The 17,555-nt window shown below is 43.0% G+C and overlaps 1 protein-coding gene across 2 annotated transcripts in view; it reads left to right on the forward strand.

Annotated features, from left to right (window-relative positions):
• Positions 1–17,555, forward strand: part of SLC5A1 (solute carrier family 5 (sodium/glucose cotransporter), member 1) — a 37,800-nt gene that overhangs the window by 17,124 nt on the left and 3,121 nt on the right. For both annotated transcript variants that reach the window (XM_012730899.1, XM_012730898.1), the window contains exons 4-12: positions 2,034–2,139; positions 3,247–3,327; positions 5,153–5,373; positions 5,615–5,750; positions 7,348–7,455; positions 9,639–9,789; positions 11,500–11,668; positions 14,160–14,375; positions 16,476–16,581. In XM_012730899.1, coding sequence (XP_012586353.1) covers positions 2,034–2,139; positions 3,247–3,327; positions 5,153–5,373; positions 5,615–5,750; positions 7,348–7,455; positions 9,639–9,789; positions 11,500–11,668; positions 14,160–14,375; positions 16,476–16,581 — 1,294 coding nt within the window. The remainder of the gene's footprint in view (positions 1–2,033; positions 2,140–3,246; positions 3,328–5,152; positions 5,374–5,614; positions 5,751–7,347; positions 7,456–9,638; positions 9,790–11,499; positions 11,669–14,159; positions 14,376–16,475; positions 16,582–17,555) is intronic.

Below are 17,555 nucleotides of genomic sequence, written 5' to 3' on the forward strand. Positions count from 1 at the left end.
CATCCTGAAGTGGCTTTAGCTTCTTAGTGTTGTGCTTTAACCTGCTGCACCACCAGGGAGGGTCCTGACTCTTTTTTAAAAAAAGATTCCACATGTAAGTGATATCATACTATATTTGTCTTTATCTGTTTGGGTTATTTCTTTTTTTCTTTTTTCTTTTGTATATTTTTTGAATCATTTTTTACAACGTGTGCTTTCTCATCCCGGTTATAATCCCCATAAAATTCCCACCATCGATTCACCCATGTGCCATCACCATAGTCCCTTATGCTCGTCCCACTCCTGTTTTGATCCTGTTCCCTTCTCACTCCCTGCAGAATAGCTTTGGTTTGTAGTTGCCTGTTGATTTTGGTATTTACTTTATTGTAATTATTTTTTTCCCTGATTCTTTATTTGGATTCTCTATACTCCTCCTAAGAGTGAACCCGTCTATATATCTATAATGGAATATTATTTAGTCATGAATAATTTCCACATGACTGAATAATATTCCATTGTCTATATACACCACATCACCTTTATCCATTTGCCTGTTGATGGTTGCTAGGCTATTTCTGTGCCTTGGTTATGGTGAACAACTGCAGTATACATGAGGTGCAGATATATCTTCCATATCCTATTTTCATTTCTTTGGATATATACTCAGAAGTGCACTTGCTGTATCATGTGGTAGATCTATCTTCACATTGAGTAAGCACAGACCTTTCGGTTCATGGGATCCTCTTTTTCATCAATTATCTATTATCTTGAAGAAAACTTGTCAAGAAATATCGGACCAGAATGTGACTTTCTTTCAGGCATTTGTATCCTTTTATTTTTTATTCTTATTTCCTTCAGGTAGGATTACTTGACAGGGATCCATTCTCTTGACAGATTTTATGTGTACAATGCACTCTTTCTGACTATGCATTCAATATTGTGTGGCCGAAGTCTAGATCTTATTCATCTTACTGAAAAATTTGTCTCACTTAACTGAAACTTTATGTCTCAAGTTAATAACTTTCTATTCCTCCTCCCTCCCCTCCCACTCTAGCCCCCGGTAATCAATATTCTAGTCTTTGGCTTTATGAATTTGACTATTTCTTAAGCAAATTTTTATTACAGAACATTAGTTAAGAACACTAGCTAGGTTTCAGGTATGCATCATTATAAAGCAACATCTGTGTATATACTACATTGAGCTTTCACTAAAGTGTAACTCCAACCTTCACTTTACAGTTGACCCCTGTTACTCGATTTGCCCTCTCTTCTTCTGGTAACTATGAATTTGGTCCTATAGTTTAAATGTTTATCTTTATTTTATTCAGTTCATTTGTTCATTTGTTTATGGACCACATGTGAAGTCATATGGTATTTGTCTTTTTCCATCTGACTTATTTCATTAAACATAAAACCCTCAGCATCCATCCATGTTGTTGCAGATGGTAGGACTTCATCTTCTTATAGATTCTTATAGTCCATTACATATACACATCTTTTTTTAGTCCAGTCTTCTGTTGAAAGACACCAGGGTTATTTCCAACTCCTGGTTACTATAAATAATGCTGTGATGCACATGGAATATTATCTCTTCGAATCTATCCTTTGGGTAATTGTCCCAAAGTAGGATAACTGGGTCATATGGTTTATTTTATTTTGCAGTATCACCACACTGTTTTCTATAATAACTACCAGTTTACACCACCAACATTTTTTCCTATATTCTCAACTAGCACTTAATATTTCTTCGTTTTTGGATAATGACCATTCCAAGTAGGATGAGGTGATAGCTCATTATTGTCTTAACTTCTATTTCCTTAGTAATAAGAGATGCTGAACATTTTTCATATGCCTTTTGATCATTTGTACATCTTCTTTAAAAAAGTGTCTATTTGGATCTTCTGCTCATCTTTAATCAGGCTGTTTTATTTTTGTCCAACCCCCCCTCCCCCCGAATTTGCTTTCCTGTCCCAGCAGTTCAAGTGCCTCAGACCCTGGGTACATCTGCAGCCAGCTGGTCTCTCTCACTCCTAACTCCACTTCTCTTATTCCAGGCGGACATCTTCTCTGGGGCCATATTCATCAACATGGCACTGGGCCTGGATTTGTACCTGGCTATCTTTCTGTTACTGGCAATCACTGGCATTTACACAATCACTGGTGAGTCATTCAGAATGATCCAGCAGCTCAAGCCTGGTTTAGGATCAGGATCTTGTGAAGGGTGAGAAAATAAGAGACTTAGCTTCTCCTCTCAATGAAGAGAGATAAACCGAGGAAGGAGTGATAAACCCAGGGGGTGTTTGCTTGGCCCCAGTGCATGGACTCTAACAGGTTATAGAGTTAGCTCTAGAAAAGTCCAGTGTTGACTGGAATATGGAGGAATGAGGCCTTATGGAGAGGACTTGGCTGAGTTGAAGAATCAGGGAAGAAGTGTCAGGTATAGGGGTCAGTGAGAGCAAAGGGATGGAGGCGAGATCATGGGGTGCAGGGATGCAGGGTGGGCAAGCAAATGTGCTTGACTGAAGGAGGGTGGCTCATGGGAGGGAGCCAGGGGTATGTGGTTCATAAAGCCTGATAGTCCTGAGGTCGTAGTGCAGGGACCAGAGAGAGAGGCATCTTGGGTTTGCTCTTACAGGGGTGCGAGCATTGTGAAAGGGAGAGAATGGCACCAAGAGATTTTAGAGGAATATTCAAGAGCTGACAAGAGAGGCTACTGGCACAGGTAACAGTGGAGGGCACCTTTACAGAGGTGTTACCCTGTGGTGATTAGGAAGGGCCATGGTCAGTGATGCAACTTGCTGTTCAGTGGAGCCCCAGAGCTTTGGGAACAAGTTATTACTTAGGCTGTCTGAGAAAAGAAAAAATGGACATACAAGTAGCTCTATAAAGTGTGCCAGTTTCATAGTGTCTCCAGACACCTTGCAGAGATGTGAGGTCTCTAGGCTTTCCTGCCTTCATTTGGGAACGATGCTTCTTCTTACCATAAAGAAGCCATCTTCCTATTTGAAAGGTTCACAGCAAGTTCTTCCTCCTCAAACAGGGAGGAACATTTCCCTTTCCCCAAGTCCTTCCTAGCATATCTGTGGAGCTGTGGGAACCTGCTGGGCAGCAGATTACTGAACAGGGAAGACAGGTCAGGGGAGGGAAGGAAGGAGAGGCAGGTGGGTGCCTGAGCAGGGTGCAGGAGTAGGGGTGAAGGGTGGGGAGAGGGGACAGCTGCTTGCGCCTCATACCTGACATAGGATGCTTTGTTTCCTGACTATGTAGGGGGCTTGGCGGCTGTGATTTACACGGACACCTTACAGACGGGAATCATGCTGGTGGGATCTTTTATTCTAACCGGGTTTGGTAAGTGGTGCTAGGGCAAGTTGAGGAGGTGGGAGGCAGAGACTGAGGCCCGTGTCTGGGGCAGATAAGCCTGTGTCCCGCCTGTGTCCGAGGCCTGTGTTCAGCCCCCCTGCCTGCCACTAGCATGGGCAGGAAGCTGGACTAACTGCCCTCCCCAGGGAACGGCCTGGGGCTGGCTGACCATCACTGTGGGTGTGCAGGGGGCACCTCCTCAGCCCTGGAGGTCTCAGGGTGGTCTGGACCAGCAACACTCGGAGAGCCTGCTGCCCTCGCTAGACAGTGGCTCCCATTGTCAGCCTGGGACAACATAATTTTCCATCTATAGAGAAAATGGACAAGAAAGACTACAGCTACATATCCCACAGGCTGATTACATTGAAATATTGTGTCTTAAATCTCAGACTATATCTTGTCTACATTTTGGCGTTAAATTTTCTTTCTTGAATGAATTGAAAGTGATTTTTTTTTTTGGACAAGATTTAAACAAACAAACAAACAAACAACCACTCTGTAGTGCTCTCCCCCTCCACACCCTGATTTTTAAAAAAAAAAATTGTCCAAAGATAAGATCCTAGATCTCTAGGTAAGATGCAGAGTTATAAAATGTATTTCATTTTTATGGGGGCTCATGCCTTCTGTGTATCCTGCAAAGCCTCTTCCATTCTCTATGCTGTTTTCCAAGAGCTTCCATTCAGTTTCCCCCACCCATCTCCAGGGTTCTACAGGGGCTGGATTGCTTTTTTCATGGGCACATAACCAGGAGAAGGCAGGGCTCCAGACTCCTCACCCATTCCCTATCCTTGCCACCAGATTGCTGGAACCAGAGGTGACTGGTATGACCTAGCCAGTGTCTCAAGCCCCCGTACCTGTCGTTCCTGCAAGCCATGAGAGGGAGTGAGGGGGGAAACAGATTCTTTGGATCTGGTTCAGAACCAAAGTCTGGGGCCTAAGGTGACCTAAAGGTTAAGTCTTGGTCTGTGGGGGTTGTGGCCCTCCACCTGGTACAGCAGACCTCTCCTGTCTTGCCCACTGCTTCTCTCAGCACTGTGTTTAGGTCATCTGCCTGTTTTGCTCCCCACTCTGTCTCTGGTGAATCCTCTTACCCCACACCCCTGGCCCTTCTGGCCTATACCCCAGTTGTTTGACACAAAAATAAGCCTTAAAAAAAAAAACCCTGAAGTCCATCTTTTAATAATTGAAATGTCTTCTCTTTGTAAAGGGGTTTGGGTTTATGCTTGGAATTTTTTCACAGGCCATTGCTTTGGGCTTTCACAGGGAGCCAGGCAAGGTCCCCAATAGATGAGGAAGCTGAGGTCCAGAATGGGAAAGTGACCCCTCAGTGAGGGCTGGGCTGTAGTCCTCTCAGTTTCTCAGTCATCCCCAGGAGGAAACTGCTATGAAGAATTTAGAGCTTCAAGATGCTAATTTTTTTTAAATAATATGTTTATTTTTACATCATTTTGTGCTTTTTTCCATCTCAGTTGTAATCCCCGTGGGCTTCCCATCAACAAATCACCCGTGTGCCAGTCCAGTGCACTTCCCTCCCCACCACCATTTTAGATCCCATTCCCCACTCCATCCCCATAAAATGTCTCTGGCACATAGTTGTTCATTATTATTATTATTTTGTCCCCTGGCCCTTTATACTCCTGCTATGAGTGAAACCATCATTTTCTTTCTGGCTTATTTCACTAATCATGATCCCTTCCGGCTCCATCCATGTTCTGCAAAAGGCATGTGTTTTTATCTTTTTTATTGCTGAGTAATATTCCACTGTATATATGTATCACACAAGATGCTAATTTTTGTAACAAATGTTTTCCAGCTTTTAATGAAGTGGGAGGGTATGAGGCCTTCATGACAAAGTACATGCAAGCCATTCCATCGGTGGTTACTGAGGGAAATATGACCATCAAGGAAGAGTGCTACACCCCGAGGCCCGACTCATTCCACATCTTCCGAGATCCACTCAAGGGAGACCTGCCCTGGCCTGGGCTCATCTTTGGAATGTCCATCCTTGCTCTGTGGTACTGGTGCACAGATCAGGTACCATAAGGGACAGGCAGGGTAGATAGGCCCAGAGCACTACAGGGCTCCTGTCTGTCTGTGGCTTGGGGGTCAGGAAAGATAGCGCAGTGCTCATCTGGTCTAAGGGTCATGGTGTCTCATTGACATGGGGCTACCTGGTCAAAGACCCAGGATGGGCTTGGTGGTGGGGAGCTGCAGGAACCGAAGGTGTCAGGGGGCCTCTGGCTGGCATCCCGCCCTCACTGCCCTTCCCCCACAGGTCATTGTGCAGCGCTGCCTCTCAGCCAAAAACATGTCTCACGTGAAGGCCGGCTGCATCATGTGTGGGTACCTGAAGCTGCTGCCCATGTTCCTCATGGTGATGCCCGGGATGATCAGCCGCATCCTGTACACAGGTGATGCTTCCGCTGGACTCATGGCCGCTTTCTCCCTGACTCTGAATCTCTTCTAAAATTCCTTCACTTGAAAGTCCCCTCTCATTCTGCTCTTTTTTTCTTGCTACAGTTACCAAGCATTATATTTCCCTTCTAGAGAGTGAGAACTTTGAGGTCACAGAACCTGTGACATTATCTTCCCTGGTTTCCCCCACTGAAAATTGCTTCTCTCTTTCCCCTTCTCTGAGTTGGGGCTTTTCCAGCTGACCTTTGCTCACATCTTGCTCAGTGTCCCCAGGCTTTCTTAATGACAAAGAACCTTAATTCCAAATGACCCCAGCTTGCCTCTGAGACCTGTTTCCTGTTCCATTTCCTGTTCCAAGGAGCCCCTTGCATTAGGCTCTCCAGGGTGAAAGATTTGGTCCTTCTGTGGCCTCTCCAGCACTGCCACTTGCACTCATTGTTATTATTATTTTTTGGTCAACCATAATAAATCAGAGCTGTTTCCTAGAAAATGAGATAATACAAAAAAGAGAGCACTGTGGAGTGAAGTTGTGAGCACTTTTCAAAGTGAAGACAGAACAGTCAAAACGCATTTGCTGCCACAGGCTGTTAAAAGTGCTCCTAATGGTGCTCTCACATCCCTGTATGGGCTTGCCTGTTATGAGATATATTCCTAACTGAATAGTTTATATGATAAGGGATATAACACATATAAAAATATTCCAACCAGAGCTATAAGAAGCAGCTCTAGATGATATACCTGTACCTCATAAATGTTTATTGATTTGAATTCTGTAGAAGTTTCTAGAATTTTCTCCAGGGTCTAGATCATGTTCTTCCTCTCTTCTTCCTCCTCTTTTCTTTCTTACCCCAGATATTCCATGTCTTGGAAGTACCACTTAGTAAACCTCCCCCGGGGGGAATTTCCTCAGTTGTCTGAGTGTTTAACTTCACTTGCTAGACTGGCTTAAAAGATGCTCAAAAAGGAACTGTAAGTATCTCTAGTCTTCAGTAGACACAAGACAGTGCTGCTGAGCTGCCATGTAGCTGGCTAAAGTCTGGGGATCACACCCCCTCCTTTCCCACCTTGATAATGTCTTTGCCTCTCCTCTCCTCTGCTTAGGAGCTTCCTCTTCTTTTCAGGCAGAGCTTGGGGTGTTGAGGACCAGCAGGACAGGGCAGAGCATGGAAGGGCTCAGCCAGGAGCACTCTGTGAACCCACTTCAAGGCAGGATTATCTTGTTCAAAAGCTTGTTTTAAGAAAGTGAATCTTGGGGGCCCTCTCTGCTGGTTAAAGCATAGCACTACAAAGCTGGCTTCAGCCACTTCTGCATGAGTTTGATCTCTGGCCAGGGAACTGACCCACATGGTGTACCAGACCTCTCCTATTTCACCCACTGCTCCCCTCAGCAGTGTACTTTGTCAATCTGCCTGTTCTGCTCCCTGCTTTGCCCCTAGTGAATCCTCTTATGACCTTTGTACCCCAGTTCTGTAGGCATAAGTAAGTAAATCTTAAAAAAAAAAAAAAAACTAACTAAAATTAAGCATATTAAAAAAAAATTGAAAGAAAGTAGATCTTGTCTGCTTTCTGACAGGGTTCTTCATCTCTCTGCAGATAAAGTTGCCTGTGCCACCCCCTCGGAATGTGAGAAGCACTGTAACACCAAAGTTGGCTGTACCAACATTGCCTACCCCACCTTGGTGATGGAGCTCATGCCCAATGGTGAGAATCATCCCCACTGGCAGGGGCTCACTTGGGAAGTTAATTGGGCTTCTGGTTTAAACAGATTTCTGTGGACCTCTGGGGGAAAGCCGTGTCTGTGCTGGGGGGGTCAGTAGGAGAGACTTATTCTGGATGTTTTCAGTTTTGAGCATGTCTCCTCTCAGCAGAAAGGAGATATCTATGACTTGGTTGGGCTTTCCCATCAGTAAGATTTGGAAGAGATGATCTGAAAATGTGTGAAGGGAAAAACATGTCTTTTCCATGCTCATCTAGAAGGTCTTTTGTAGCTCCCCAACAGACATTAACGTGAAGGCTTGAACCTAGTGGAGTTTTACCTGGAGAATGAGTTGACTTCTGGGCTGTTTTAACTTTATTTTCTTGTTTGTTGGTTTTCATTTTTTTTTAATGCTCAGATTGACAGTCTTTTTTAATTTTATATTTATTTCTTTCTTTTTACATCATTTGATTTTTGTATGATATTTCATTTCTCTCCTCAGGTGTAATCCCCATAAAATTTCTGCCACCACATCACCTGGGAACTGCTACCATATCCTCTTGTGCTCTTCCCTTCCCTTTTTTGACACCTTTCCTGCCTCACCCTTGCAATATATCTCAGCTCTATAGCTTGTCTCCTAGTTTTGTCTTTTTTTTCTGACCCCTTATTTGGTTTTCCCTATGTTCCTCCTCAAAGTGAAACAATCTGATATTTTTCTTTTTCCTTCTCACTTATTTCCCTTCCAGCTCCACCCATGTTGCTGTGAATTACATGAGTCTATCTTTTTATTGCTGCATAGCATTCCATTATGCATATATATACATGTACACACATTGTCTTGATACACTCGTGTTTGAGGGCATTTAGCTTTAGAATGAGCAAGTATAAGGAAGTATGTGGATAGTTTACAGTTGGCCTTTTCACTATGAAGAACTTGTTATCTCAGGAGAATGAGTTTTGGGGTATACCTGCGAGGCTATTCCTAGTTCATTTTTCATACAGAAGAAAAATATAATTCTGGATCAGGAGATGCAATTTTTGTTAGATGGGGGGCTCTCAAGAGATCATAAATGCAAAGCTATTAATCAGGAAAATTTAGAATGAATTTATAAAATTTTATTTTATTTATAAAATTAGACCACCTAGTCAAACCTCTTCATTTTACATTTGGGGAAACTGAGGGAAGCAGGAGTAAAGGGCATATAGCAACTGTGTTACTTTGTTTGTGGAGGGAGATGAAGAATTTGGGATCTTTTCTAACTGCAGACTGGACCTATGACCTTGCGCAAACCATTTGAATTCAAATTCTATAAAATTGGGAGTAATGGGTAACTTTCCCACTGAGCCAGCCTGATTGTTAATCAAGTTTGCAATTAGGAAGAGTCACCTGGCTCATTTAAACGTCTGGCTGGGATTATGCTCGACTTTATGGGTGTTTATATTATTTTCTTTAGATTGGCAGATCCTGGGTGAGAACTGTAGCTCTTAACACTGTGCTAGAATGGACTGTGCGTAACAGAAAAATGAAGGGCAATGGAATGCCCTTGTACACCACTGCCATTCCCTCACTTTCAGCTGAAATCCGGTTTCTGACCTTTCTGTGCTAGATCAAAAAAGATGTTTTCCATTCCTCATCTTACTTGACCCCTCAGGAGCACTCAGCTACTGACCACTCATCTTTCTTGAGTTACTCTCTTAGATTCCACGGCACTATTCTCTTCTGTTCATTTCTGCCAGCACCGCCCCTCCCCACCACCTTTTATGGCAGCTCCTTATTGTCTCATTTGCAGATGCACTCTCCTCCAGTCATCCAGTAAATGTTCCCCCACAAATCCATCACCAGATTCTGCTCATTTTGCCTTCTAAGTATCTCATATACACCTACTTTGCACACACACATTCCCCCATCACCACCACCACCATCATCATTCAGTTACCAAGTGTTTACCTCACATATATATATATATATATATATATATATATATATTCCTTAGCTCTTTGTTGACTGCTATGGGTTTACAGTAAAACTTAAAGTTACAGTTCATTTCTTAAGCCTTCTACTTCTTTGGGGGAGATGAATCAGAGAACAGTACATGTTTTTGGCAAGGAAACCAACCTTGAGTCCTCTCTTGCTGAGCATAAAAGAGCTCAGGTGCTTTGTGCCACTCAGAACCTCCTTTTCTTCTAGGACTGCGAGGCCTCATGTTGTCGGTCATGTTGGCCTCTCTCATGAGCTCCCTGACCTCCATCTTCAACAGTGCCAGCACCCTCTTTACCATGGACATCTACACCAAGGTCCGGAAGGGAGCATCTGAAAAGGAGCTCATGATTGCAGGAAGGTAAATCCAGCTCTTCCCTATAATGTTCCCCTGAAATTCCCCTTGAGTTGGGAAGATTAGCATATGTCTGGATGGAATAGCCCTTCAGTGGCACTTAACTTTAAATTGGAGATAACCAAAATGCCCCTCTGGCATTAGATTGTCTAATCTAATCTCCAGTCTACTAGTGAGCATAAAAAGACTTGTCCTGCCTAAATCTAGACAGCTGAGGCAAAGCCAGGCCCAGGTCTGGAATCCATGGCTAATTGAGTCCTTATCCAAGACTCTTTTGAGCACCCACAATGTCTTCCTCAGCCTCCCACACTGATGCTGTCCTCACTGGATATCTTTGAGGCTCAGATGCCTCAGATGACGACCTTTTGCTGTAAGATTTTGCAGGACTGTGTGGGGCACGTCAAGTTGTACTTGTGAACATGCTCTGTAAGGTTTAAGCACCAGGCTATGAGCACATTTGTTAATGGCAAGGAGGCTAGTGGACACAGAAGGATATTGAAAACAATACATGGATCAGATGTGTTTATTATAATCATTGTCCATGGAGCAGTTGCCCTGGATAGAGGCTAGAAGAAGCACCTCCATGTCTCTCCATGGGCTAAGGCAGAGCAACCTCCTCGAGGCAGGGGAACAGTCCTCTGAACTATCAGTCGAGGGAAATGGTCACTGAGTACAGGAGAGATGTGGACTGCCACCTGATATGTCTCTGGGCGAGATTAGGGCAAACAAAGGTAAGGATAATGGTATACCAGTCCCAGATGATGAAACACCTAGAGGTCAGACTGGGTCAGTACCTACTATTATGTATCAAGGAAGCGGCACCATTACCTGGATGACTTTTCCTTAAGGAGTTTTTTGACTCTTCCTGCTATTTATAAGGGTCAAGATGCAGCCAGGGAAGAGAAACACTTTGTTGCTTTGCTCAAGGCAGGACCCCTTGAGCCTGAGATTATGTTGGGCCTCATATTTTTGTGACTGCTGCCCTGAGGCTCATTCTTGCCCTTGATAAATTTACACTCCCATGGAACAATTCCAAATGTTGGAATTGCCAGTAAAAGCAATCAGGGCTCAGTAAAGGGAGAGGTAAGGAAGATGTGTACTAGCTGTGGAATGTATCTGGCAGGAGGGAAACCCTAAATTAGGTCCAAAAATCAGGACTGTGTCTAGGTCCCTACTGAAAGTCGAGTGCATTTCACTTACTCAGAGGCACAGATGAGTTATTGAAGACACAGAAGAAAAATTCCTCAAGAATTAATTTGCTAATTACTTTTCTTTGCTGTCATATTACAAACATATAACTTATTATATATATATATATAACACATAAGACATGTTTTATACATTTTATATCTGCCTATGTGTTATGTGTACATATTTGCTAGTTATAGATATCTCTGATATCCAGTGATCTGTTTATTCATTATGAAGCCTCTTTTTTTTTTTGCATAGGAGAACTGGGATGTAGGCCAGCAGTACAGGAGGTGAGAGGATTCACCAGAGACAGAGTGGGGAACAGAACAGGCAGATTGACTGAAATACACTACTGAGAGGAGCAGCAGGAGAGATGGGAGAGGTCTGCTCTGCCCTATGGGTCAGATTCCTGGCTGGGGACAAAACTCAGACCATAGCAGAGATAGCGCTGAGATTTAACCCCTAAGCCACCAGAGAAGCCTGGAGCCATTTATTAACGCTTGGTTGTGGGGCCTTTGATTTCAGAGTGTTCATCTTGGTGCTAATTGGTGTCAGCATTGCCTGGGTGCCCATTGTGCAGTCAGCACAAAGCGGGCAGCTCTTCGATTACATCCAGTCCATCACCAGTTACTTGGGACCTCCCATTGCAGCTGTCTTCCTGCTTGCTATTTTCTGTAAGAGAGTCAACGAGCAGGTGGGTATCATCCATACAGGTCTGGAAAAGGCATTCTGGCACAGAAACTCCCAACTGGACTTATATACTCTCTGTGGGAGGGAATTCTATTTTGAGGGATCTATAGCAGGAATGGATGTGCTGCTGAGTGTTTGTATGGGGGAAAACTTCAGGGCCTCTCCTGGGGTCTCATTCTTTCAGATCCCCCTCCTCCTTGCTGCAGAGTTCAAACTAGCTCCCAAGGAATGATATACATTTTCCACCCAGTCCTGGTGATTTTGGCCTGACTTCCTGGCACTCTTTGAGAAGCTTGTGGCCCCAGGGGGTGCAATCTCAGGAGAAGTCCTAGTTCAGGATACTCTCCAGTGGTTCCACAGTGAACTTTCCAGCCTGTGTTTTTTAGGGCCCAGTGTAGGATTAAGTCCTGGTACTCAGAAGCTTATATTTAAAATAATATAAGGTAGATGACATTCAAGGGATAATATGTGGCACTACATACAAGTGGGAAGTTATTCTCAGAAAGACTACATCAACATGGGCAAGAGACATGCCCTTTTGAGGGGAACAAGAGGGCACTCAAGGCAGAGAGAATAGCACTGCCCAGAGCTTAGAGTGGCAAGTAGGTTAGGGACTTACCTGGCTTCTCACATGGCTCAAGGAGTGTGTGTGTGTCTGTGTCTGTGTGTGTGTGTGTGTGCACGCGTAACAGAAGACACAGCTGGAGAGGCAGTTTAAGCCAGGCTAAAGACTTTGCGTCACTAGTGGGGTTTCCTTGCAGCTTGTGAAGCATGTGAAAAGAAGGCCTTTGAGTATGTCTTCTGACTGTGGATTCTCAGCTGTCTTTGTATCCAGTCACCTGCATACCGTGGAGTATTGGGAAAGAGTTTGAAACAATAGAAAGATGACACTTTTTGACTGGAGACCACCATTTTCACCATTTCCCTGCATAGAGTACATGCCAGGGAAATATATACAAAAATATACCAGGGAAAGATCTCATAGAGGGACCCATTTTTAGGTGTCTAAAGTTACCACTGTGTCTTTCTTCTGTTAACCTTTGTCAACTGGGAAAAAAATCCAGATTTGTTGGTGACACAATATTGGGTACATAGATAAACACCTTAAAAGACTGGAATTTAATTTGAAAGGGATCTTGACAGGTCAGAAAAATGGGAGTACATTTTTGGACTAAGTTTCAAAAGGAATTGGCTGAAGCTGGTTCACTAGGAGGTTTCTAAAATACAAGTTAGAAATATGTGGCTAGAAGCCTGATTGGATACTGCGGTGAACACGTGCACATTCAGTTCTCTCCTGGGCCAGAGCTCTCAACAGAGCAAAGAACCTGGGACAGGCATAGAGGTTCTCAACTGGGGAGAGGTGTCTTGCTCTTCTCTGGGGAACATTTTTCTCTGGGGAATATGTTTGATTGTTATGAATCAGGGAATGCTATTGTTGAATGCTGCTAAACATTCTACAATGCACAAGACAACCTCCCCACCCACTCCCCAAAGAATTATTTAGCCCAAAGTTAACAGTGCTGATGGTGAGAAACTGGCGGTCTGCAGAGAGAAGCGTGCAGAGCCTGTCCCTGCAGGACAAGTCTCAGAACTGGCCCAGCACTCTATGGAAAGGGGACAAGTTAGAAATATGTGGCTGAAGCCCAACTGGATATTGCAGTGGACACATGCACTTTCAGTTCTGTGCTGGACCAGCACTTTCAAGAAACAGAACTAAGAACCTGGGACCAGCATAGAAGTTCTCACCCAGGAAAGGGTGAGGAAGACTTTTGAAAATGTCAAAAGTTTCAGATTGTTTTGAGAGCTTTTTGAGAATAAAGACTAAAAGGCTAATTGCCAAAAAAAGAGATAGAGAGTCTTTCAAGTTAATTCAAGTCTGTTCACACAAACTAAAGTGGGTAAATAGTTTTTTGACTAAATAAGTGTATGGGTAATGAACAGAGAATGTTTTTTCCCTTATTCTCTTATTTCTCTGATATGCTTCCAGATGCCAGACCTGGAGCTAGGTGCTATTAAAAAAGGGAATTAATCATGTTTCCTTCTCTGGGCCAGCTCCTGGTTCAGACGGGGACACAGAGAAGTGAATACATTACACAGTGGTCGGAGCTGGTGTGCAGGTGTGTCCAGAGTGCTGCAGCCACATTGTTCACCCATTTCTGTCTGGGGATGCAAGGAGAGGACATTCAAGTTAGAACAAGTTTTCTGAATAGGGAAGAGCTGTGCTCTCCCAGATACAGAGAATGAATATGCATGATATGTTTAAAGAATTACTGAAGATTATATCATGAATCATTGTTTTCTGAACATATCACTGAAACACACCCCCTGAAGGCTTGCCTTAATATTCCTAACCATATTCTAAACATCCTCTGTTCTGGCTTCAGGTGCCCCAGAGCTATCCCTTCTCTCATCTTTATTCCTTTCCTTCTGCCCCCTAAGGAATGCACAGTTGTTTGCATGTTCAGCCATTATTAAGCTAAGGTTTTCTTTCACAGGGAGCTTTCTGGGGGCTGATCATAGGATTCCTGATTGGAGTGTCCCGGATGATTGCTGAGTTTGCCTATGGAACCGGAAGCTGCATGAGTCCCAGCAACTGCCCCACAATTATCTGCGGTGTGCACTACCTGTACTTTGCCATCATCCTCTTTGTCATTTCTATCATCATCATTTTGGTTGTCTCCCTCTTGACCAAGCCCATTCCAGATGAACATGTGAGTATCTATTTGGGAGATCTGTCCACCCCTTGCTCCATGTTCAGGCTGCAACACCCATCTAGGCCTTGGCACATTTAAATATTTTACTCCCTTGACTAAAACAGTCCACATTTGCCATTGGTTTCATGTAGGGCACAGAATGGGAAGTAGTGTTCTACCTCAGTAGGGTGGTATAAAGAGTGTCTTCAGTGGGAGTTCACATTTCAGTCCAGGATTATTCAAATCCTGCTCCCCAAATGACAGCTAAGGTACAAGGGAATAAAATTACCTGGTTGAGCAGAGGGTTGATCCTGATTTGGATACTCATGTCCCAAATAGGAACTTATATTTCATATAAGAGTTTGTAATCATAGCCTCCAGGGGATATAGAAAGGGCACATATTTAATTACAAAAGTCACCACATGAAGGTTACTTTTCCAACTAAGCTGCAAAACAGTTGCCCAAAGAACAAAAGATATTTTAAGCAACATCAATATCAAATATCAGCAGTATCAAAGCCTAGTTAGTTTAAAGCTTCAAAACTGGCAAGACTCTTCTTTATGTTGAGCTGTCACTCTTGGGCAAGAGCTTATAGCCCTCCTGATGCAGATGAAGATTACCAAGCATGGGCCATTTTTATCATGACCAATATAGTCTGGTAACTCAGCACAGTGGACATTGTCTTTCTTGGTTTCCAAAACAGAGCTGAAGTATTAATCCAAGATTGCATTTCTCCATAGAGAAGGGAAAAGGTTTTTGTTAACTTTTTACTTACACGTATGGAATCTCTAAGAGACTTTTAACCTCACTGACAAATTTTTAAGGTAATTGCATGAAAAACAAGGAAAGACTAGGGAACTGTCACAGATTAAGGAATACTAAGGAGATTCTAGATTGGATCCCAGAGCAAAAAATGACATGAGTAGGAAACTTATCTACCTTGAGTAAAATTCTGCAGCTTAATTAATAAAATTGTAGCACATTATTTTTTCTGTGGATGTATATCCTATGGTTATACAGCATGTTAACATTAGGGGAAACCAAGTGAGAGAGGTATATAGGAACCCTCTGTACTACTTTTGAAAAATTTTAAGTGTAAAATTACTTTTAAAAAAGTAAAAAACATTTCAAATCTATTAACCTTAATGTCAAACAACTACTTTTTTTTTAAATATTTATTTATTTATGTATGCATACAGGCCAGAGGGTACAGGGATGGTGAGAGGATTCACCAGAGAGACAGTGAGGAGCAGAACCGGCACATTGATGAAGTATACTGCTGAGGGGAGCAGTGGGCGAGTCAGGAGAGGTCCGCCGCACCATGTGGGTCACCTCCTCAGCCAGGAATCAAACTTATGTTGAAGCAGCTGTGGCTAGCCTCACAATACTACACTTTAAACTGTTGTACCACCAGGGAAGACCCCAAAGAAAGATTACTTTTATCACAACAGAACCTCCACCATGTTTATGCATCAAATCTGTCTCAGATTTGTATTATATTAATTACTTCCTGGTGTCTCATTCTTTAAAAGTACTGTAGCCCTAAGCACATCTTGGCTGCATGCTTCCTCTCGAAGTAGAAGAAGCAAGGTTATCAAAGAAGGTGTGCTTGGGGTGAACACCTGCATTGATTTTCAGACTTCAAGTTTCTTGTTTCATATCAGTGGAAACTGTGCCTCCAGCTCTTCTAAATGGCTCATGATTCTTTAGATTCTCTACCAACAAGATGGTAAACCACATAATATAAAATTCTGAACTTACATGACTGATCTGTACAAATGGGCATCTAGTCTTGCTTGCCAGTATCAGTGCTAAAAGAAACAAGTTCATTTATCATAGATAGCAAGAATTCATTCATTTGGAACATCTCTATTCAGAACAATCTGTTAGTCTCCAAATATGCATGTATCATAGGGGTTTATGTGTATATGTGTATGGTTTACATCTAAGTTCCCAGTACTTTTAGTGCTGTGGATGGGAACTGTTAGCTATATTCCTCTTGGTACCTTAAGGCCAACTTGCTTTTCCTTTCTTGAGCATATCTCGTTATTCTCCAAATTTGTTGGTCGAGGACACTGTTTGGCTCTTTCTGCTATACCTATTCTGTCTTCCCACAGCTCCACCGCCTGTGTTGGAGTCTGCGCAACAGCAAAGAGGAACGTATTGACCTAGATGCAGAAGAGGAAAACTTTCAAGAAACTCCAGAGGAGATTGCTGAAATAGGTGATTATAACTCAGAACTGATTCCAAAATCCTAAAAACTTATCTGACAACAGCAAGGCCATTGAAACCTTCACTAAATGCCTTCATTAATGTTCAAATCTCTATTGTAGAGGGGGATGACGAGCTGGGTGGAGAGCGAGATGAATGAGTAGGTTTGGGGGAAGTTCACCCTGAAGTCTGGTCAAGAAAAGGATGAAGATGCAGGGTCACCATAGCTCCCTCTCCCCTCAGAGTTTAGTGAACTCACTGAATAGGTATGGATTAGGAAGCTGTCACCTTGATTTGGAGCATGGTCAGGGACAAAAAAAGAATCAGAGCTCTTCTGACATAACCTGTGAACTGAAAGTAGATGGAATGAAAACCTTGGTCAGTTCTCGTGACATAAGGGTGTGAGATAGAGGTTATGTCTTACTGGGTGACCACATCAGGTTTTAAAAATCAGATTTCTTTGGAAGTCAAGTGAGATCGTGCTTAGTCAGTGCTCAAGGTTTATCCTAATCATCGAGAAATGCTTTCTGTATTGAAACTTTTCTTCTCTGTGTGGTAGAGGGAGATGTGTGGCATGCAGAACTCTAGGTCATGTGTGTTCTGTCACATGCTGGGCTGGAGGTCTCATCACTCCTTCTAATGGAGAGCACAGATGCAGTAGACCAAGTACTGAATCTGGCCATGAGGAATATCAGAGTTCTAGTTCTCAGAAAGGGTTTCAAGATATCTGATCTTATCACTTCCTTTTAAGGACTTGTAAATTCAAGTTCAACAGGGAGAGACTTTCTTTCTTGATCTCTATACCTGTGATTCCAAGTACTGGAATGGTATAAGCGCCCTGGCAGCTGACCATGGTGCTGAAAAGGTAGCCACCTCCCTGTGTTCCTGGAACAGTTTAAACATACCCCCCACTTTAAAAAAAAAAAAAATGTATTTTATAAATAAATTTTTTACATTATTCTTCATTTTGTACATTTTTTCATATA

This window comes from Condylura cristata, unplaced genomic scaffold (genome assembly GCF_000260355.1).
Source record: "Condylura cristata isolate star-nosed mole 26May11 unplaced genomic scaffold, ConCri1.0 scaffold00029, whole genome shotgun sequence".
In the NCBI taxonomy this organism is placed as follows: domain Eukaryota; kingdom Metazoa; phylum Chordata; class Mammalia; order Eulipotyphla; family Talpidae; genus Condylura; species Condylura cristata.